This window comes from Leopardus geoffroyi, chromosome B1 (assembly GCF_018350155.1).
Source record: "Leopardus geoffroyi isolate Oge1 chromosome B1, O.geoffroyi_Oge1_pat1.0, whole genome shotgun sequence".
Taxonomy (NCBI): Eukaryota; Metazoa; Chordata; class Mammalia; order Carnivora; family Felidae; genus Leopardus; species Leopardus geoffroyi.
Genome location: NC_059327.1, coordinates 148,359,031 through 148,383,625, shown reverse-complemented (window position 1 = coordinate 148,383,625; position 24,595 = coordinate 148,359,031). Strand labels below are relative to the sequence as shown.

General features: G+C 38.0%; 1 protein-coding gene and 1 pseudogene across 1 annotated transcript; both read left to right on the top strand.

The window, feature by feature from the left end:
- The first annotated feature begins 187 nt into the window (after nucleotides 1-187).
- Nucleotides 188-1,193, top strand: LOC123595897 (annotated as a pseudogene).
- An 11,439-nt stretch (nucleotides 1,194-12,632) lies between these two features.
- UTP3 (UTP3 small subunit processome component) lies at nucleotides 12,633-15,475 on the top strand. Its single transcript, XM_045473822.1, has one exon. The coding sequence runs from the start codon at nucleotides 13,983-13,985 to the stop codon at nucleotides 15,411-15,413; it is 1,431 nt and encodes a 476-aa protein (XP_045329778.1). The 5' UTR covers nucleotides 12,633-13,982; the 3' UTR covers nucleotides 15,414-15,475.
- Nucleotides 15,476-24,595: the final 9,120 nt, after the last annotated feature.

Sequence of the window (24,595 nt, the reverse complement as noted above, 5' to 3'; positions counted from 1 at the left end):
GAGAGAGAGGGAGACACAGAATCGGAAACAGGCTCCAGGCTCTGAGCCATCAGCCCAGAACCCGACGCGGGGCTCGAACTCACGGACCGCGAGATCGTGACCTGGCTGAAGTCGGACGCTTAACCGACTGCGCCACCCAGGCGCCCCTAAAGAGGGAATTTTCTAAAGTGAGCTAAAACCCTTTATCTGACTGCAATCTATTCGTCCCCACAAGATGATCCTGGCTGGGTTGCTCTGGACTTTCCAAAACTCCTGTAGAGCACTCTCTTTCCAACTCTACAAGAGCAGATGCAACTTATCAAGGACAATTAGCAGCTTTTTTCCATAGTGTCGTGGAGGAAGTAAGCTGCTTTAGGATGAAGCTGAACAACTCTTTCCCAGCTACTGGCCGCCATAAATTCACTGAAGTGCAAACTTCATACCTTTTATGATAAGCTTATGGCTAGAGACGTTGCTGTTGATGCCCTGGGTGAAGAATGGAAAGGTTACATGGTCCAAATCAGTGGTGGCAATGACAAACAAGGCTTCCCCATGTTTTGACCCATGGCCGTGTCCAGCTGCTGCTGCTGAGCAAGGGGCATTCCTGCTACAGACCAAGGAGGACTAGAGAAAGAAAGGGCGTTATGGATGCCAATCTCTGTGTTCTCAATTTGGTCACTGTAAAAAAAGGGGAGAAGAATATTTCTGGATTCACTGATCCTACTGTGCCTCATCGCCTGGGGCCCAAAATTGCTAGTGGAATCTGTAACCATTTCAGTCTCTCTGAAGAAGATGATGTCTACCAGTATGTTGTGAGAAAGCCCCTAAGTAATGAAGGTAAGACATCTAGGACCAAAGCACGCAAGATTCAGGGTCTTGTTACTCCATGCATCCTCCAACACAAACATCAGTATACTGCTCTGAAGAAACAGCGTACCAAGAAAGATAAGGAATAGGCTGCAGAATATGCTAAACTTTTGGCTGAGAGAAAGGAGGCCAAAGAACAGTGCCAGGAACAGATAGACTGCTATGAGATGGAGGCTGTCCTCTCTGAGAGCCTCTACCTTTAAGTCTGAGTCAGTCAAAATAAGATTTTCTACAAGTATTGAATAAATAAGATCAGACGTCCAAAAGAAAAAAAGAAAAAAGAAAAGAACTATTATCAGTAAAAGTTTAAAGATATGCTTAGTAATGTTAAGGAGTATATAAGCAATTACAAGTGTATTTGTAATGCTCTATTTCTTAAACCAAGTAATAGAATGCATATGTTTGTTATATTATCTTTCACAGTTTATATATTCATAATAAATTAAAGACAATTAAGAGTCATTATTAAAAAATAAAGACCAATTATCACTGCAAACAATGCATTCTTATCCCTTCCCTTTCAGAATCTTAATCCTGAAACTATTTTGTAGATTAAGAATTAAATAATGGTCCTATATTTTGCATATTATTATAGGTCAAGCAAATGTTGAGTATTAAGTGTAGAATTAAGAATACTAAACTTTATTTCCAAAATTAATTTCTAATCTTTAAAAGCATATATAAATGCATTTTATATGATCATACTTCTGCGCAAATTACTTTGTGTTCTTTTTTGTCACTGGCACATTTTACACACCATTTACACACCAGTTTTCAAAAATTGATACAGAGCACATGTTAACCTCTGAAGTAGTTAGGTAATATTTTATCATATTGATATACCATGGCTTACCATAAAGTCTCTACATCTCATTTGGGGTTACCCCATCTACTATTATATCAAAAACGACTTTTCAACAAATGTATGTTGCAGATCTAATATGCGTCTTATACGTTGTACACTTGATGCAAAGATACAGATGACCATAAGCAGCCGGGCCCTGCCTTCCCAGAGATTAAATTCTAGTGAGGAACACAGATAAGAAAAATAAGATAAACAAAATAATAATAATAATAATAATAATAATAATAATAATAATATCACCGTTTGCGATACATACAATGAAGGAAATAAACAAAGTTGTGTGACCAAGAGCAGGTGGGGCAGGGTTGAGGTAGTCTACTTTAGAAGACATACTCGGGAAAGGCCTCTCTAAGGAAACATCTAGACTAAAACAGGGGCCTGTACTGGCTTTCCACACCACTGTAACAAGTTACCCCAAACTGAGTGGTTTACAACACAAGGGTATTATCTCACAATTCCATAACTCAGAAGTCCGGTAGGCTCAGCTAATTCCTCTGCTCCAATTTCACAATGTGGAAACCAAAAGGTCAGCCAGCCTGGCTCTTATCTTGAGGTTCTGGCAGAGAATCTACTTCTAAGCTCATTCAGATTTTTGGAAGAATTTGGTCCTTAAGGTTTTAGGGGTGACATCCCTATCCCCTTGCCTGCTGGGTAACAATAGTGGGATAAGTCCTTCTCTGGCCTCTGCTTTTGCCTCATCTCTCTTTCTCCCAGCTAGGGAAAGTTTTCTGCTTTTAGGGCCTCCTGTGATTACACTGGGCCCATCCAGACAATTGAGGATAATCTCCCCATTTTAAGGCCCACACCCATAGTCACATCTGCAAAATCTCTTTTGCTATGTAACAGGTCATACACGCACAGGTTCTAGGGATTAGGGCATGCACTTGAAGGGGGGTGGGTGCGTGCAGGGATGTTATTCTGCCTACCACAGAATCAGCCAGACACTGTTCCAAAATAAAGGAAACAGCAAGTAAAAGGCCCAAGATGGGAAAGAGCTTGGACAAAACAAGTAGCACGGAGGAAGGCTCTGGAACTGTGGCAGAGTGAAGGGAGAACTGCAGTAAATAGTACCGTGCACTTCTTTATAGGAGTAACATTTTATTCCCATTTGAATTGTGTAAGTTTAGGATCTACTTTGAATTTCAGAATTGGGGGCGCCTGGGTGGCTCAGTTGGTTAACCGTCCGACTTCAGCTCAGGTTATGATCACACAGTTCATGGGTTTGGGCTGTGCTGACAGCTCAGAGCCTGGAACCTGCTTCAGATTCTGTGTCTCCCTCTCTCTCTGCCCCTCCCCTGCTCATGCTCTCTCTCTCTCTCTCTCAAAAATAAATAAGCATTAAAAAAATTTGAATTTCAGAATTAATCTTTGTCATTCTAAAGTTAAAGGAGCATAGGCCTCCTAACTTCCAGTCCAATTCATCTCCCACAAGACTAAAAGTCATTAGTATTCTTTATATACATGGAGAAAATCCTTCTAATTCACATTTTTTAACCCTAAACATTTTTGCGTATTGCATACAGAATTTCTCAATATTGATCTGTATCTAATCACAGTATATGTAAAATTTATATTTAAATATTAGGAGGCAAAAACTAAGTTTAAAAAGAACTTAAAATATGAGGAAGAAACTTCATCCCAAATTCTTTTTAAAAATTAAAAAATTAAGACAAACAAAAAACTGAATTCTCTTTTTTTCCAACGGCTTTCCACATAGACTTTATGGTCGTCTCTTGTGGTTAAATGTTTATAAGGAGAATTGCACCTGTGTTGTGGTCTGTTTTTAAATAAACTTGCACCTGCACCTGCAGTGGCTTTTCACAGAACTGCTATTTGGGATATTACATGTCAGTCGTTTGACTATCATGCAGAGCTCTTTCCTCTTACACGACTTTCTGGGAAGGTCTTAATTTACAAACAACCTATTTCCAAAAATCCATTAAAAAAATACCAACAGTAATTTCTCTCTAATTTCTCTCAAGATACAATAATAAACAGGTTTTCCAGAAAACTCCTCAAACAATATGTTCCTTTCAATTCATAAAGTCCAGTGGTCTGGTCCCTCACTGCTTTAAGGAAATTCTATTTTCAGGAGAGGCCTCTGCTATCTATTCAAATATGTCTGCTTTCCTTTTCCTATATAGGATTTGCTAATTCCTGTTTCAGAATCTTTTTTACTCTGTTATTTTCCTCACCATAAACTTCTTCCTTTCTGCCAGCTCTTGTTAAAACTCCTAAAATCTTTGAAACTAATTCTAGTGTCTCCCCTGCATAATGTCATTCCACTCCGTTCACTCCTTTACTCTCTGTTACTTCATTGCTCATATCCTATCTCTTTATATCATTTTACATGAGTGAGCACACTACTTTACACTTTTACCCCTTCTCTTCTTATGTGTGTAATTTATCTAAGTTAATGCTTTCCAGATGCAGGGAGGGGATCTCTTTATAGAGCCATAGCAATTGGCACCCAAAAACAGGATATGAGGAAACATATATAAAGACCCATTCTAAAGAGTCTTTATATATAAATTATAAAGAATTATTAAGATGCAGAAAAATAGATGGGAAAATAAAATTTTTCTTGCTAACTCTTCTATTCATATTTAAGTGCCACACTAAGTCTGTTTCCTCTAATAATAAGAAGAAAGAATAAATCCATGGTGGAGAATATTCAGTCAATTATTTTTAAGATACTGGATGCATTCTTTGAAGTCAATCGTAGTAATTCTTTTGTATCTCTCTTGGAGTTTCAAATAAATTGCTTTGGCCTAAAAGGTATGCCATAACTGATTATTTCCCAACTAATTTTACATTATAGCTATAAATGTATCTTAATTCTAATAATTTACAATACCTAAAACAACATAACACACTGTAAAGATGTGTTTTAAGAGACACACTATCTACCATCTTCCTATTGAACAAAGCAAAGGCTCTGGAGTCAGATTACTTGGTTCCAAATGTGACTCTATTCTCCTCAATTTCATCTACAAAATGAGCATAACTGTGGTATATACTTCAGGGGATTGATGAGAATTAACAGTTGTAAGCACCTAGAACGTGCCTGCAGCATGTAAACATTCAAATATTTTAGCAAATTATTATTATTATTCTTTTATGTTAAGATAGCATCTTCTTTCAGATTTACATAAATAAATGCTAAGGTATAATGGTAGGCAGAATAGTGGCCCATCTAAGATACCCATGTCCTAATTCTCAGAACCTGTGAGTATGTTACATTACATGGCAAGGAGGAATATAGGTAGCAGGTGGAATTTTGGTTGCTAATCAGGTAACCTTCATATGGGAAGATTATCCTAGATTATCCAGGTAGGTCCAACGTAATCACAAAGGCCCCTAGAAGGGAAAGAGGGAGGCAGGACAGTCCGTGAAAGAGTGAAAGAATGAAAGGGAGGCTGAAGATCCTACACTGATGGCTTTGAAGTTAAAGGAAAAAGCCATGAGCCAGAGAATGAAGGCAGCATCTAGAAGCTGGAAAAGGCAAGGAAACATATTCTCCCCTAGAGCCTCCAGAAAGAACAGAGCCATGCTGATAGTTTGATTTTAACCCAATGAGACCATGTCGGACTTCTAATCTACCGAACTGTAAGGATATAAATTTGTATTGCTATAAGCCACTAAATTTGTGGTAATTTATTTTAGCACCAATCAGAAATTAATATAGTTATCATTTTGGCTCAAAATTTCCCAGTATAATTGGGGCAACCATGTCTTTTTATTTAAAAAAATTTCTCTTTAGGAGGACCTGGCTGGCTTAGTTGGTGGAGCATGCAACTCTTGATCTCAGGTTTGTGACAATGACGATTTGGATGAGAGAAGACGTGACTATTCAAGGAAATGAATGTTCAATATGGCAATAGAAATCCAGAGACAATGTGTTTTATATGTTTCAACATACCTTCATTCAAGTACCTATTACAGTGTTGTGGGCTGTGCACAATTAAAACATTTACATGGATGTAAACTTGGCATTACTGTATGATATGGTTGTAGAGTAGTGATTTTGTATAGATAATTATACTTGATTATTAAATATCTTCATGAAACAAGTTTTCAAGTGCAACATGAAACAAGTTTTCAAGTAGAATATTATCAGTTATTTACATTTAGATAAAAGGAAACACTTATGTGAACACTAATGTGTTCACTGCTATTTTAAATATTGTATAGCAGAACATTCATTGTAGTAGCTGGTAATTTACAGTGTGAAGTAGTATTCTGATATGGCGATCAGTGTAGACAAAAAGAAATTGAAGGAAAATAATTTATAGCAAATAAACAATTTTACCAAAATCACAGAAGAAAAAAAATAAATTTTCCCAAAATTAATCAATGAGGAAACAACAGACCAATCTCTGAATGAGAGCCTCTAATTATGCCTTATGATTATTTGCTTATACTCTGAACACATCTACTATATGCATGGTTTCCCAGGCCCCAGAACAAAACTGGAGAGATGAAATATGGCCGATGCCTCCTAATTCTCTTATATTTCTCTTTCATTATATTGGTTGAATTTGACACCGTATCTCTGAACGGTCTTAGTCTGTACATGTGAGGGTCCAAATTATTTCAACACACCCTGAAGCAGAAATGAATGTCTCTGGGCTCTACAAGTTTTTCATTAGTGATAAAATATGAACTAGGAAAAGGTTCAATAAAATGACAAAACCAACGTCAGTGTGAGACAGACTTGGGTTTAAGTACCAGTTATATAACCTTGGGTAAATTACTTCACATTTCTGAGCCTCATCTGTGAAAAGAGGATAATAATGGCACCCTTCTCACTGATATCTTATAGTAAGATAATGTATTTTAAATACCTAACACAGTGCCTGATACATAATTAGCATCTCCCAAAATATTCAATGTTATTGACAATAGCTACTGGAGACAGCCCAGAGATGTATTCAAACTTTTGGACATGATAAAAATGTGAGTCAAGCATGAATGGAGCCTTTATTCAGATGTATTTTGTTGTTGTCTTTGTTGATAATTTTTCATGGCTTAGTTTTACAGGGTACATTTAGAATTCTTAAACTTTAATAAGTTTAAATTACATATTTAACTGTATCTAGCTCATTTACTAATCTCAACCTTTTAAATTTGACACTTGATAGATAGACAGACAGACAGACGGATAGATAGATCTACAACTGTAGTGGCAGGCAGGTAGTATACTCCTTCTGGTCTAGTTTATGTGTGCTAGCTACTTAAGTAAAAACAATCCAAACCTTATTTTGTCTGTTTTCAATTATATATCAAGTATAGTCTCATGTTCCAACTGAATGCTGAAGACCCCCAAATGCCTTTTCTATTCTAGCTTAGATATTTCTCCCAAGCTTCAGACTTATATATTCTTTCAAAAGGCACCTGAACTTCTTCACAGACACCTCAAATGCACTATGTCCAAAATTTATTTACCCTTGTTTCCTGCACCCTGATAACCTCTTTCTTCCTGAGTTTTCTGTCTTAGTGGGGGGGGGGGGTACTATCATCCACTCAGTTGTCCAGAAAACCTGGGGGTCACTGTAACTCCTTGACCTTCACACTGAAACAGACACTAAGTCCTATAATACCATCTCCCAAAGAGCTCTTAATCTGCCCACTGTTTATATCCTTATTCCCAAGGCCCTAGTTTAGACACTAAAATTCATCACCTAAATGACTGTAACAACCTCACACATAATTTTACCTCTTCCCATAAATTCTCTAATTTTGTCCTGTTTAAAACCCTCCAATGGTTCCCCTTTGCTCTTAGCAGAGTCCAAGTTATCACATAACATCAAAAATGGAGACAGATCAATGTCCCATTTGCAGATGCTTATTAAATTCTTAGATTGTTCTTAATAACTTCTAATATCTTACTGAAATTTAACAGAGCTCAATTTAACTCTCATTTGATTAGCTATTTATCAGTACTTACTATACACAGTATACAACTGAGTAATTGTATTAGATATTATAAGGGTTAAAGACGAACAGTGATATATCTGGCAGAAAAGATGAATATTCTTAACACAATGGAGAAAATGTTTTAAAATCCCAACATAGGAAGAGTTAAAGGGCTATTAGATGCTAATGGAAGGAACTATGTCAGAGAATACAGCCTGGAAAAGATAAGATCTTAGCTGGGCCTTGAAGGACATCTAAGAATTGAGATGTAGGGCAGCATAAGCAAAGGCCAAGAGAAAGAAATCTCAAAAAGAGAAAAAAAAAAAAAACAATAAGTGCTTTAGTTTGGCTAGACTGTAGAATTCATTGAGGAAAATAGAAGGAAAGTAGCTGGAAAAATAAGTTGGAGCCAGGTAAAGATAGATTCTGAACATACATAAGGCTAAGAACTAAGGCCTTCATTCTATAGAGAATGAGGAATGGCTTAAAGAAAAATATTCTACCTGAACCATGTTTCAGAAGACCTTCACCATCAAAGCTATAATTATCATGGAATCAATAGTTAATACATAAATAATTGTATCGACAAGGTTCCTCATGATAAAAAAAATCAAAAAGGATTAAAATAATGTTTACAAAATAATTACATAGTGTTTAGTTATATTAGAGTTTGGAAAGGGAAGTGGTGTCACAATCTCATTAAATTCTTCATTTGGTAATTAAGGCCAACAAACCAAGTCATCTTTAAAAGCTTCAAAGTGTTCATATATTTATCCCATATTTCAGTACAAGTTCTATATTTTGCTTCACTTTTAGGACTTTTGTGTCTTTAAATAGATATAGACTTTAGTTGCAAAAATAATATATAACCTACTGGTTTCAGAGTAAGTGGTTTCTGAGAGAAATGAAAGCAGATGGCCACTATACCTCCTGTCTTCCATTTTCTTTTTTACACTTAAAAATAATCCTTCTTTCTTTTCCGTACCCAAAAATAGTTCAAGGAGTTTCTGTGATTATATCGAACTATCTGAATGAACTATCAGTGATGCATTTTCCCATTATTGCTATCATATAAAATTATTTTTACCATTACTACTTCTCTAAGCATTAAAAATTTAAAAAACACACTACTTGTTTTTACTTCAGTCAACACAACCTAGTCTATGACACTGGCATTGCAAGTAAATGTGCATTTAACTATTAGCTCAAGTACACAAAGCCATACATTAAATATTACATGTTACTTTTACATTTAAAAGGAGAATAGTGATGACTAGAGAAGCACAAAAGATACTGCAATTCATTGTTAAAGGCTGCCACTTTGATAGGCTGACAGTGAGTATAGCAACATATTTACTCAAGTTCTGACCTAGATTCTGGAGGTTTAAAAAATGACTACATGGACCCAGACTTAATGGGGCTCATAGACTTAGCGGAGGAAGAGCAGTAAGTATAAAGAGAAAGATGTACGAAACATTATGGGAATGCAAAAGAGGAAGCTCTTCACCCTGTCTGAGGAGGCCAGAAAAGGCTTTTAAGGTGACATTTAAAATTAGTCTTAAAGGATAAATAAGAGTTCTCTAAAAAGTATAGAAGAAACAATATGTACAAAGGAAAAGAGGCAAGAAAGAGCACAGCCTGTGTGTGCGTGTGCATGTGTGTGTATACATACATACATATATAAACAAGGTTATATTATGTATGGTGGCACTGAGCATGGGGTATGATGTAAAGTTTAAGATGTACACAAGAGTCAAATCATAAGGAATATAAACTTGATCCCATAGATGTTGGAGGCTTTTAAAGGACTCTCAGTTAGGGACCTATATGGCCATTTTCTGTCTGCTTTTTTGTTTTTTAATTGAATCTTAGATGCAAATAATTGATTATTCTCCTCAGTTTCTGGCACATTATCATTTTTTGTCAGAGAAGGCTCCTCTCCCATTCTTTCTAATCTCCAAGCATCATCCCATTCTTTGCCCCTTCATAAGCAATTGTTCTTTTCACATTATTTTGTTTGTATGTATTTACAAAACGTGTATTTTTTGTGCATGCATTTCTATATGTGCACAATATAGTAGTATGTATCTCATTTTTTGCTTTTCTCCCCAAGCACAATGTTTTTAATATCAATTCATGTTGCTCTGTGGATATATAATCCACTGTTTCCAGTCACTGTTTCTAATTACTATGTAGTTAAGATGGCCAAATAATTTATAACCTCAATCATGAGAGTAAAAGAGTGCTATTAATAATTGTACCAGAATAACAGATTAAACAGGACTATACCAGGTCCACCAAGATATATGGTCATCCCATGCTTCTAAATTCCACGATGTTCATCCATGACCTTTTATTGATCCACTCTTCCAGGGACAGGCATCCAGGTTGTCTCTAACTCCCTGCTATCAATAATAGTTCTTCAAAGAGTCTCATACAGTTTCCCTTATGGACTTATGTGAGATTTCTTTGTTAGCCAAAAAGATATCTGCAATGATTTGTAAATTTCTAACATAAGTAATTATGAAGATACTGAAATTGCAAAGCAATGTTTGGAGACTAGAGCAGTAGAGCAAATAAGTTAGAATGAAAGGTTTCAATAGGGGAATAATAAAACATATGGCTGGAAGGGCTACTTTTTGGCAAACTGAGGGAAGGTCATGTATGGTATGAACTTTATCTTGATAGTAACTGAGAGTCATTGAAAAAGGTTTTAAACAACGGTGTGGGATGATGGAAATGATATTCTAGGAGGATATATCGTATGATACTGAATCAAATGTACAGCAGAGACTGGAAATGAGAAAATCTATTAAGAGAATATATGAAAGCCAGTACTAGCTAAGCAGTTAGCTATAGTACAGTGTGGGTTTTAAGCCAGATTGTCTGGGTTCAAATCGAGTTCTACCACTTAGTAGCCTTATGACCTCATTTAAGCTCTGTGTGTCTAATTTCTTAAATTGGAGATATTGTAGTACCTTCCTCATAGAGCTGAATTTCGAGAGCTTATAACACTTCTTGGCCCATAATAACTGCTCTCAATGTTATTGTTGTTGTTGCTATTATAATTGCTATTGCTGTATAGTCCATAACTGAGATCAATTTAAGCAAATCTGGTGATAGAACACCTTCAACACCCAGAACTCATGCCCTGAATAAAGTATCCTAATAAAACTTAGTGTGTCATTTACAAACCCCTACCTTCCACAGTAAGAAAATCCCCAAAGGTCTTAGAGCTTAGAATAAGGCAAAAAGGATATTCTCGAGAAAACAAAACAAAACAAAAACCTGGTGGCCTTCATTATGTGTAGCTTGCTAACTCCTAAGCCAAGCATCACAATAATGTAATATTAAAGTTGATGATAAACTATAGTTGCCACAAATATAATGGTTAAATGTCAAATGTTATTTAATATTTATTCCTTTTCTCTGGGGACTATGTGTTTTTCTCTTTAATTGGCACAGGCTTATAACAAAGCTGCTAAGCTGTCTTTTCAGAAATACAAGTTTTTTAAGAAGAAAAATTTCCTCACCTAAATAGTACATAATTCTAAGATTAAGCTATGGAAGATCAGGCTATAGGAGCTGCTGGAATTGAATAATTAGCTTCTGAATGGTTCCTTATCAAAAAGATCTGAGAATGTTGGACTATAGCATTCTCTCAATATGCACTGGATATTGCAACTCTATTCTGAATAGTTAGGAAATGCAATCATTAGTATAAACTAAATAATATTAGAGCAATGTGATCATTCCCATTAAAAGTAACAAAAATATTTTTCTAATTTCTCTATAAAAACGTATGCATTCTGGTCCTGAAATATGGCCATAAATTCTCAAATATTTTGCAACAAAATTAAGCAGAAAAACTTGGATTTATGGGCCTAAATAAAACTTAATTTTTAATACATTTAAAGCAAGGATATAATTACAGTCCCACTTAGATGCAACATTTTTTTAAGCAATGTTCCAGAATAACAATCCAGAGGCAATCTCTCACCCCTCTGATCTCTCACAGCACTGGGTTTACATCACACACTGCTCTGTAATTTAGTAATCTGTGTATGCTTGTCTTCTTTTGTATCCAATTATAAATTCTTTAATGGAAGAGACTATGGCTAATTTACCTTTGTATCTACTACACATGTAGTATTCTGCTACAGTTAGTAAGCAGTTAATATTTGCTTAATGATAAAACCTATTAAAAATCACATTCAGAGGTGAATTCTTGCTTACCATCAGAACATAGGACTTTTACCCATACCTTTTTAATTCATTAAATTGTATTTTCTAAAATGTTGTAAAGGTTTTAAAATGCTTAACATAACTTTTAACACTTTAAAAATATTGTTTAGTTCAAAATACCACTTTTCTAAAATTTTGTATTTTTCTTAAAGACACTATATGTTCTCCAAAGAAATTGTGTGTCACTCTTAATTTTAGCATCATATAGAAAGTTCAACTCAACTCCCTACATTTGAAGGTGTCATTAATACTAAAAATCTTAATCTATCATATGCAATGTATGAAAACTTAAACCTTAAATTAGTCTAAGATTATAGGACAGTCCTTTCATACTTCTAGCCCTAAAAACACTTCTAAAGTTTGATTAATTCTTCTCTTATTATCACCCTCCTCCTCAAATATTTTAACCTATGCTCTTGGTTTCTTTCATCCACCCAGCAAAACCTACCCTCAGGAAAAGGTCTGAAACTCATTCACACTGAAGACGCAAAGGACTGATAACAGCTCAATGTGAAAGCCTGGTGTGGGAGCCCTGCCCCTGGTTTCTGTGCCAGGTATGCTAATGTAACCTCCCTAAGTCTGTTTCCACATGTATAAAATTAAAGTAGTTGAATTAATGTTTCTTAAAATCCATTCCAGCCAGGTTATTGCCTTTAGGAACGTTTGCAGCTTTATGCATCATTCATTCACTGTTTTTATGTAGCATCTGAGATAAGGAATACTGTAATTTCAATACTTATTCATTAAACTTACTCTGTGCCAGACACTGTATTGGGTCCTTTCAGTATAAGTGCTTGCAGAGATCTACTAGGTATAAAGAAGGGAGGAAAAGACAAGTAGGTAAGTAAAGAGACCACACAGGAAATGCTTAAGATCTCTTCAATACAGTAAAAATTTCTCAAATCTGGGTAGGAGGACTACACCCTTTTTTTTTAAATAAGGGGAATGGCGTGTACAAAGGCAGCGATGTGAAAGGCGCGTCGAGTGTTTTCGGCAGCTGAACGCTGCATAACACTGGACGAAAGTTCACAATCCCTGTGCCATTTAGAATTGCCAAGAGTCGTCAAATTGATTAACGCGTGTCCCTCGCGAGGCCACAAATTACTTAAATGCGGGAACAGCGTCTGCTTTTGCCCACCATTGTCTTCCCAGAGTCTCACCCACTGTCTCATGCTTAATAAATGTTGAAGAATTAAATAAAGGGTCCGCGCCTGAGAGTGACAGGTCCAAACATCTTGGGTGAACTTTGTCCACTAAAAAAAGTCGTGCGGTGCCTTCTGCAGCCAACTTGAATTCCTGGGAGAGTCAAATCCTAGAACGGGGAGCTCGGCACCGACACCCCTCAGGGACACCCTGAGAGACACAAATCACCGCCGAGTCACCGAGCCCTGATGGGGCAGAGAGCTGGAGATGGGCTAATCCGAGGCTCTGCCAGGATTCTCGAGGCCAGCGGCGTCGTCACGGCCTCAGGTTATGGTGCCCAGATATAGAGTATTTGGACTTTGTGGAGAGAAAACAACATGTTTAACTTCTAGGCTGATAGGCGGAGAAGGTAGATAACAATTCCAGAACCTAGAGAATTCCCATAGAGCTACGCTGGTCTCCAGGTCGGAAACGCCCGGTACATGCGCAGTACAACTAGCCCGAAGCCTCTCCTACGCGGAGATAGAGCCCCCTCTACCGGCCCCCACGACTTCGCCTCGCGGTCCCTCAAGATCCCGCGTCCCATCCACGCCTAGACTCGCGAGAGTTAGAAGGCTCAAAGGGCTCTACGGAACGGAACTTCCAGTATTTATTGTTCCTACACGGAAGGATTTTAATTCACCGGAATAGATTGGCATTAAAGTGCAAAAGCGAAAACGGAAGAGCTCCTAACGTGACAAAGCTTATGGGACTGAGCGGAAGTCCTAGTTCACTCGCCAAGCGGAGAGGATCCTGGGGCCCGGAAGGAGGTGGAATCTGTAGCCGACCTGTTTGCCTGTACACTCGCCTGGGAGGAGAGCGCGTGGCTGTTCAAAGAGGCGTGTTACTGGAGCGCGTGGCTCGTGCGCTGAGGTCAGAGGTGACCAAAAGCCCGACGTCGGTGTAGAACTTGAGACCGTGAGTTATGGTGGGGAGATCGCGGCGGCGCGGAGCGGCCAAGTGGGCAGCTATGCGAGCCAAGGCAGGTCCCGGCCCAGCGGACGAAAATGAAGACGATTTAGAATTGCCACCGTCGCCAGGGGACTCCAGCTACTATCAAGACAAGGTAGATGATTTCCATGAGGCCCGATCTCGGGCCGTCTTGTCTAAAGGCTGGAGCGAAATGGAGAGTGGGGACGAGGAGGAGGATGGCGATGAGGAGGAGGAGGTTCTAGCCCTAGATATTGCTGATGAGGACGATGAAGATGGAGAGAGTGCGGAGGAGGAGGAAGATGATGATGATGATGGTGGGAGCTCCGTGCAGAGTGAGGCCGAGGCATCTGTGGATCCCAGTTTGTCGTGGGGTCAGAGGAAAAAACTTTACTATGACACAGACTACGGTTCCAAGCCCCGAAACCGACAAAGTCAACAAGAAGTAGAGGAGGAGGAAAGAGAGGAGGAAGAAGAAGCACAGCTCATACAGCGGCGCCTTGCCCAAGGCCTGCAAGAGGATGATTTTGGGGTGACCTGGGTAGAGGCCTTTGCAAAACCTGTACGTCAAGTAGATGAGGCTGAGACCCGGGTCGTGAAGGATCTGGCGAAAGTTTCAGTGAAAGAGAAGCTGAAGATGCTGCGGAAAGAATCACCAGAGCTCTTGGAACTGATAGAAGACCTGAAAGTTAAGTTGACAGAGGTGAAGGATGAGCTGGAGCCATTGCTACAGTTGGTGGAGCAAGGGATCATTCCATCTGGAAAAGGAAGCCAATACCTGAGGACCAAGTACAATCTCTATTTGAACTACTGCTCCAACATCAGTTTTTATTTGATCCTGAAAGCCAGGAGAGTCCCTGCACATGGACATCCTGTCATAGAAAGGCTTGTTACCTACCGAAATTTGATCAACAAGTTGTCGGTTGTAGATCAGAAGCTGTCTTCTGAAATTCGTCATCTACTCACACTTAAGGATGATGCTGGAAAGAAAGAACTGAGTTTAAAAGTAAAATCCACCAAGGCCAAGCCAAAATCTGTTTCAGAGACTGCTGCTGCTGCTGCCTCTGCAGTTACAGATATTTCTGATGATTCTGATTTTGATGAAGAAGCTGCACTGAAATACTATAGAGAAATAGACAAGCAAAAGTTGAAGAGAAAGAAAGAAGAAAATAGCACTGAAGAACAGGCTCTTGAAGATAAAAATGCAAAGAGAGCCATTACTTATCAGATTGCTAAAAATAGGGGACTTACACCTAGGAGAAAGAAGATTGATCGGAATCCTAGAGTCAAACACCGGGAGAAGTTCAGAAGAGCCAAAATTCGCAGAAGAGGCCAAGTTCGTGAAGTTCGTAGAGAAGAGCAGCGTTATAGTGGTGAACTCTCTGGCATTCGTGCAGGAGTTAAAAAGAGCATTAAGCTTAAATAAAGTTTTCACTTAGCTTAAGTTTTTTGGCAATAACTTTAGATCAATAAATTTTTATTTTTAACAGAAGTTATTGTATTGATATATAATACCTAACCCTAAATTTTAAAAATTCTTGTCGACGGGGATATTTGGGTTGTTGTTCAATTTTATTTTATTATTATGATTATTTTTTTTTTGGTGCTTTGAAGTCATACTAAAAAATAGTATGGAGGTAATACTTTTATATTTGGAAGCAATATGAAAGTACTTGGGAAAAACGGAGGTGTTGCAAAAAGTAATCTGTCAAGTAGTAGTCTATGAAAATTTCACAGATGGTTGTGAAGCAACAGTCAAACTTAGAACACTTTTATCATTTTTCTTGTAAAGTGAAAAGAATGTACCTTTGCAATCGTCTTATTTGTAAGAGTCTGTAAAACAGTTCTGACACACATTTCACTTACCTAAGTGTAATTCATGAGCAGGATACTTGTTAATAGGTTTGTCAACTTAAAGATTGTGTACATTGTGTGTAGTAAAAGCTTAGGAATGTAGAGGAACTTCGGTTAAAAGTAGAAAGAGATATGCTTTAATTACATTAATTGTGAATATTTCTAATAGTCAATGTGGTAAATAAGGTAAAAATTCCATTTTCCATACTGTACTGGTGACTTGTAGCAGTTGCTGTTTGTATATTCCATTTGCTGAAAATTTGGTAGTTTTACTGCTAGGTAAGTGACAAATTTAAATAGTAAAAAAGTTACATTTTTCTTTAGTTACCCTGGTTTTTACAGTAGGAAAGAGATGCGATGGTGAACTAATTTTTTTTAATATTTATTTTGGGGAGAGTGCAAGGGGGGAGGGGTGCAGAGAGGGGGACAGAGGACCCAAAGCGGCTCTGTGCTGACTGGCTGACGGCAGCAAGTCCGATGTGGGGCTCAGACTCATGAACCACAAGATCATGACCTAAGCCGAAGTCAGATGCTCAACCAGCTGAGCCACCCAGGTGCCCATGAGATGGTGAAATGAAAAATAGTTGGGATGATGCCAGGAAAGGAAATGACAGGACTAGAGAAGGAACACACAAAAGATGTAACTATGACACTGCTCATTAAATAATATCTAGCTGCTAGAGATGCAGAGATGATCACTGGTTAATATTTATTAGACAATTGCCATGTACCAGTTGTGTGTCACCAAATTTAACCTTTACAATAACTTTCTGAGGCGTGGTACTGTTCTCCATGTATCATTTATGAGGATGCTGAAATTCCAGGAGGTTAACTTTATAAAGGACACACACTTGGGATTTGGACCCAGACAGGCTTAATAGGAGCCTTCATTATCTTTATCTCTGGCTTATAGCTTTCTCAGTAGCACGTGTCAAGTAACTTTATCTTTTGTTTCCTCATAAAGAGGTTGGTTGGAAATAAAATGAAAACTTAGTAAATGCTAAGGTACTTTTTTTTTTTTTTTAATTTTTTTTTTTCAACGTTTATTTATTTTTTTGGGGACAGAGAGAGACAGAGCATGAACGGGGGAGGGGCAGAGAGAGAGGGAGACACAGAATCGGAAACAGGCTCCAGGCTCTGAGCCATCAGCCCAGAGCCTGACGCGGGGCTCGAACTCCCGGACTGAGAGATCGTGACCTGGCTGAAGTCGGACGCTTAACCGACTGCGCCACCCAGGCGCCCCATTAAGTGCTAAGGTACTTTTGTAAGCACTTTAGTGTACTTAGTTTCTTATTCCTCACAACTCTTGTACAGTAAATTCTATTAGCCATATTTTAAAGATGAGGAAATTGTGACCCAGAAAAACAACTTTCTGAAGGTCATATAGCTATTTAGTAGAGTCAGGATTTCAATGCAGCTTTTCTGGCTTCAAAGCCCCATCCTACACTTCCTTTTCTGATACAGTAGAAAAAGTAAAGGTTTTGCAGTTTGGGTGTTTTTGCGTTAATTACTTGATGTCAGACTCCTTCATCTGCATGGTACAATTATTATACCTACCTTGGAGAGGTGATATAACAATGGTTAAGAGCTGTGAGATAATAGAAAATAGATGTATTGGCTCTGTCCCGATTCTTGGAACAGTAAACCCTTGTTAATTCCCAAGTGATAAGAGCACTCGGAGCATCTTTTGTTCTTTATTTTTTTTTAATGTTTATTTTGAGAGAGATAGAGTGCACACACATGAGCAGGGGAGAGGCAGAGAGAGAGGGAAAGAATCTCAGGTGGGCTTCACACTTGCTGCAGAGCCCAACCTGGGGCTCAATCCCACGACTGAATGATCTAAGCTGAAAGGTAACTGTGGGTGGGCTCCTGGCATGACTTTTGGATGATGGTGATGGCTCACCAGAAAGACCAGGCCATAATTGGAAGCTTGGAATTTTCAGCCCCACTCCCCATTCTCTGGAGAGAGGAGAGAGGTTGGAAATGGAACTGATGATTGATTATGCTTATGTGAAAAAGCCTCCGTAAAAATCCCAATAGTATGAAGTTCAAAGGAGCTTCCAGATGGGTGAATGCATCCACACCGGAGGGTGATGCTCTCCAACTTCATGGGGGCAGAAGCTTCTGTGCTTGGCACCCTCCCACACCTCACCCTATGCATCTTTTCATCTGACTATTCATCTGTATCCTTTATCCATATCATAAAGATATCATTTATACCTTTAAACTGGTAATAAACATAAGTGTTTGCATGAGTTCTGTGAGACACTCTAGCAAATTAATTGGACCCAGGAAGGGGGTCATGGGAACCTCAGATTATAGCTTATCAGTCAGAACCACGGTAACAACTTGAATTATCTCCAGGTAGAGAGTGTCAGAATTGAGTTAAATTGTACAACACCCAACACAACTGCTTGGGGGGGGGGGGGGGGGGACTCACATCTGGTGTCAGAAGTATTGTGAGTATAACTAGTGTAAAGGAGAAACAGGTGTAAAACAGTTTTCCCAATTCGAGGGTAGACTAGACTATCCAAGTTCCTAACCCAGTTCCATCACTTAGTCTATGATTTGGGGTAAGTTGCTTCATCTCTCCATTCCTTAGTTTTTCATATAAACTGCAATTAGTAGTAGTAGTACCTACTTCATAGAGTTTTTATGAGGATTAATATAATTAAATTGTTAATTAATGTGAAGCACTTAGAACAATCCCTGTTATACAATAATCCAACACAAGTGTTGGCTCTTACTATAGTGTGAGAATTAACACATCTCACACACAGGTGCTGAGTGAAATGTAGCTAATAGTATAGCGATTCCTATCATTGCACAAATACAGAGAATAAAGTGTAGATATATGTAAAAGTGATTCAGAAATGTAATGTCCTAAGTTTAGAAGAAGAGGGGAGCATTGGGTGACTTGAAATACAGAAAATCTGGCACAAGACAAAAAGCAAGGAAATGAAGTTAGACTTAAAAAGATTTTCTATGTCAAATCCCTGCCAGATGTACAACGTTGTGGTGAGGAAAAAATGTTTTAAAGGAAGAAAAGCCTTCCATTTAGGAAAGTGGAAAAAAGTTATGCCTGTTAAATATTCCCCCAAATGTATCAAGTACTCCTTCAGAGACCTCACAATACATTATAAACGTTAATTCATTCTGGAAAAGCTAGGCCATAGATGGTGCTATCCTGATTCCGAACATAAAAAATGACCTTGCCTGATGTGAACTGATAGCTAATGAAGTAACAAAGACTGCTGTATATGATATTTATGTCACCCAAATTTTGTATTTACTCAAAGAGAACTGAGATGTGCTGGGTATCGTCATAACACGGGAATGATAAATTGCTAACTACTCAATGTGAACACTTACCATAGTGACTCCTTTGTGAACTTCGGGGAGTCTCATGGGTAACAGTTCCAATAAAATAGATTACTGGTTTCTGGCATCAGTCCAAGGCAACAACCTGTTTTATGTCAGCATGTTAAGCTATGGGTAACTATTGATAATAAAAATATTAAAAATTAAAGTGGAAGAAAATACCAAATTAGTGATCCAGTGACTTACTCTACCTGCTGACTAGCTTTGAGATAGTTTCTCTAAGCCACAGTTTCCTACCTATATTCTTATGAAGGAATTAATGTATCCTTTAATTTTTGTGTAGAAATAAATTTATTTGCTTATCAGACCTCAATGGTCAAAGCTTTTGGCAAACTGGGAAATTACTTTTTGTGATCCTAAACATAAAAAATAGCTTCGGTAACTTGAATAATTATACTCACATATCTGACACAAAAAAATAAATTCCATCTCTGAGGAGTAGCTGGAGTTGCCTATTCCTTCCTTGTCTGAAATAAAAGAATTTTAAGTTAATGTTACAGTAATATGTTAACATTACCAAAGTAATTCAAGAAAGGTGAAGGTCAGTATAATTTACATCTCAGAGATAACAATGAGGAACATGTACCACTGTCTGAATAATAAATGATCCCCCCAAATCATGTAGGATTCAACTAAAGTTCCAAATCATTCAAGCTGAAAGTTGCTTCAGGTAATAAATCATAGTTTAAAAAATTCTTTTAGGTAGTGATTCTTTTTAACACATTTGCATTTTGCCATTAAATGTGTAAACACAGAAACATAAAAAATTTAACACCACCCAAATCAACAAACATTAACATGTATGTTTTAAATTTTGCTTAAAGTTTGGGGTGCATGGGTGGCTCAGTCAGTTAAGCATCTGACTTCAGCTCAGGTCATGATCTTGCGGTCCATGAGGTCGAGCTCCGTGTCAGGCTCTGTGTTGACAGCTCAGAGCCTGAAACCTGCTTGGGATTCTGTGTCTCCCTCTCTCTGCCCCTGCCCCACTCACACTCTGTCTCTTCAAAATGAGTAAATGTTAAAAAAAAAAAAAAAAATTAATCAATTTTGCTTAAAGTATATTTTCTTAATATCAAAGTTTTTAATTTGATGTAGTTACTTTAGCTATGCATTGCAGATATGTTTTCTGGATTCCTTTATTCATTTTTGAAGAAGAAAATGACTTTTTTACATGGGTTTCTATGTAAAGCTTTAAGTGATAGTAAATACTAAGAATAAATATTTTCAAAACTACAAACAAAACAACAAAAAACTCTGGAGGAAACGAATAAAATGGTCTGCCTTAAATAATACAGGGTAGCAATTAGGAGTTTGACCTCTGGAGCCAGATTGTTTAAATCCCAGGGTCACCACTTACAGTGTGTCTTTGGCCTACTTAATCTCCATCCCAGTTTCCTCACATTGGATAATATATGATGTTATAGCCATTTAAGTAGTTAAACCGTATAATGTACATTTAGAATAGCACTTGGCAGGTAGTTAAGTGCTTAGTGTTAGTTACTGTTAATCCATTTAAAAAAATTACTCCACTTGAGTTAATTTTCTCCTTGGATCTATCATATCACAGTGCTACAATCCAGAGTGCCTAATGTGGTAGGTTTAAAAAGCAGATTTCTGTGCCCTACTATCACAGATTCTGATTTAGCTGACTTGGTGTGATTTAGGGACTTGTATTTTTAACAGGGACCTCAGATGATCCTGATCCAGATGGTCTACAGAATACACTTCGGGAAACACTGCCCTGGGCACACCAGTTTTAGGTTTCTCTTAGCTAATAACAGGGACATGACTGAAATTAATTACAAGAATGAAATATGGGGTGGTATTAACATGGGACTACGAAACCTCAAACTTAGTCCCGTGAGAATCTGTTGAAAGCAATGGACCTTCCCCGTCCCCCGCCCCTCAGTACAATAACATAGGCTTAATCACATTTTACATACCACAAGTGGGTTCCTGGACTCTCTGAAGCTAGAAGTCCTTGGGCCTCAGGAAACTTTACACTAGGGGACTGTTCCTTTTATCCTTAAGCATTGCTTTAAATGGCCTATGTTAAATGGCCTATGTTAATATATTAGGAGATCACCTTACCATGGGTGGGACAGGAGTATATTCAGAATAAGTAGATGACTAAACAAAACTTTATTAACACCCATAATTTTTTATACTTATTAAATGAGCTCTTTTAGACATACAGTTGACACTTGAACAACAGGAGGATTAAGGATGCCAACACTCCCTGGCCTCCGCCCCACCTCCTGCCCTTACAGTTGAAAATCCATGTATCATTTTTGAATTCCCAAATACTTAACTACTAATAATAGCCTACTGTTGACCAGAAGCCTTACTGATAACGTAAACAGTCGGTTAACATCTATTTTTATGTTATATGTTATTACATACTATATTCTTACAATAAAGTAAGTAAGCTAAAGAAAAGGAAGAGAAAATACACTCACCAATCTGGACTCAATTTATTCAAAAAATCCTCAGATAAGAGTACCTGCGCAGTTCAAACCCATATTGTCAAGGGTCAACTGTACTTACATTTTTTTTTAATGTTTTATTTATTTTTGAGAGACAGAGCATGAGCAGGGGAGGGGCAGAGAGCCGGGAGACACAGAATCTGAAGCAGGTTCTAGGCTCTGAGCTGTCAGCATAGAGCCTGAAAACAGGGCTCCAATTCACCCTGAACCAAAGTCGGATGTTTAACCAACTGAGCCACCCAGGCACCCCATTACATTTCTAATCACACCACATTCAAAGATACACATAAAGGGAAATTAAGGCTAAATAAATAAGTTTATTCCTTAGACTTCATTTTGAGTCCAACTTCTCTGAATCATTTTTTTATTCAGGGTCCTGATGGCACAGAATTTTGAGAAGATATTATTTTTTAAAATATTTATTTGTTTTGGGGAGCCTGAGTGGCTCAGTCGGTTAAGCATCCGACTTCGGCTCACGTCATGATCTCACAATTTGTGGGTTTGAGTCTCGCGTTGGGCTCTGTGCTGACGGCTCTGCTCAGAGCCTGTAACCTGCTTCCGATTCTGTGTCTCCTCTCTCTGCCCCTCCCCCACTTGTGTTCTGTCTCTCTCTGTCTCTCAAAAATAAATAAATGTAAATTTAAAAACATTAAAAATAAATAAAATGTTTGTTTTTGAGAGAGTGCAAGCGGGGGAACAGAGGGAGGGGGACAGAAGATCCTAAGCAGGCTCTGCGCTGACAGGTTGACAGCAGCAAGCCCAATGTGGGGCTCAAACTCACTAACAGTGAGATCATGACCTGAGCTGAAGTCGGAAGCTCAACCAATCTTCTGAGCCACCCAGGTCCCCCTTAAGAAGATTTTAGAAAGAGGAAAGGGATTTTTCTTGCTGGTGAGGGAGGTGGCCTGAGAACTACCAGAGGAGCAAACCTGTTGTGCTGTAAAAAGGAGAAACTCAAAGATGTCAACCTTGAGAGTAGATACATTGGTGGAAGAGATGGACATGTTGCAGTTGGAGTGATTAACTGCTTAGTTAGTATGCTATGGAACCTCAAAAGAGGCATGTACCTCTTACATAAGGAAGGCAGAGAAGTTCTACTTGATAGAATCTTGGAGGAAGAGTGAGTGTAGCAATATGGGTAATGCCAAACATTTAAGTTAATCCAAAGCAACAAGGGCAAAGCAAGGTTGGGAGATAATATTGAAAAGATGGGGAGGGGTTAAATCATGACAGACCTTAGATTGGATCCCAGATATGGAGAAGGCAAGCAAGGTTTTTAAGAATCTGTGTGACATAATTAGATCAACCTTCAGATAATTACTCATTCTAACTGCTATAGAGCAATGGGATGGGAATAGATTAAAAACAGAGACAGGAAAACCAGCTAGGGGTCCTTTGCAATAATAAAGGCAAGAAAAGAAGATTTCAGTTAAAGCAGAGAAAACTAATTAAGGGACATATTTCACAGAAATTTAAAAGAGAATTTAAAGAATGTATGAGAAGCAGAACAAATGGCGAATAAAGTCATAGGTCAGAAAAGCAAACAACCAGATAGTTTCAACAACACTATTGAGATATTAAAACTCCAAGCTGACACAAAATATATATGATAAGCTTCTCTACCGTAAGGCAGTTGAACTCTACTTCACAGCAAATACAAGGAACACCACTTTGCTCTTTGCTATTAGATCTTCATAAAAAAAAAAAAGTATAATTATCAAACTTAACCCAAATCATCCCTCAACATGTTTTATTTTCTATGATAAAGGTAATGCATTCATTATAGACTACTTGCAAATACAGGAAAGTAGAAAAATGGATTCTCCCACCCAAATAAAACTGCCATTGTGTGACCTAGGTTAAATATATTGCTTAAGAGAAATAATTTCTTAAGAGTGCATTCTGGGACACCAAGGTGGCTCAGTCGGTTAAATGTCCAATTCTTGATTTCAGCTCAGGTCATGATCCCAGGGTTGTTGGATGGAGCCCCAGACCAGTTCTGCGCTGATAGTGGCGCCTGCTTAAGATTCCCTCTTGCTTCCTCTGCCCCTCTCCCCGAAGTGCTCGAGTTCCCATTCTCTCTTTCAAAAAAAAAAAAAATTGCATTACAAGTAGTGCTTATATTTCTAAGACTATTAGAGATAAAATAAACATGGAGAGAACATATATATTGAAGTATTTTTGTAATTAATATTTTGCCAAAGTAAGTTAGTAACAGTGATCAAAATCTTGTGATTGAAAAGTAAAGCTAAGTAGGCTCTACAGAGAGCTTTCACACTGAGGCTTTACATTAAATGGTATAAATAAATTTCTGCACTTATAAAATCAGAAGTTGGGGCGCCTGGGTGGCTCAGTCGGTTAAACATCTGACTTTGGCTCAGGTCACGATCTCACAGCTCATGAGTTTGAGCCCCATGTCAGGCTCCATGCTGACAGCTCAGAGCCTGGAGTCTGCTTCAAATTCTGTGCCTCCCTCTCTCTCTCTCTCTCTCTGCCCCTCCCCTGCTTGTGCTATGTCTCTCTCCCTCAAAAATAAACATTAAAAAAAGTTTAAAAAAATAAAATCAGAAGTTAAACATGAAGTATTAAATTGAGTGTATTATTTTCAAATAAGTCTTTTCCCAAGTACCACACAATGAAACATAAACAGCTCAAGGAAACTATTATTTTTAAATGATAACAAGCTTATATACTACACCGGAAAAAAAAAAAAAAAAAAAAAAGACAAAACCGTTTCAACTGTTTCCAAGAGGTATTTTTTCTCTTATCATAGCTCTAAAAAGCTTATGCTATCATCTTGCAGTCATGGGATCAAGACCCATGCCGGTTCCAAGGTAAGCATGGAGCCTGCTTGAGATTCTCTCTCCCTCTCTCTCTCTCTCTCTCT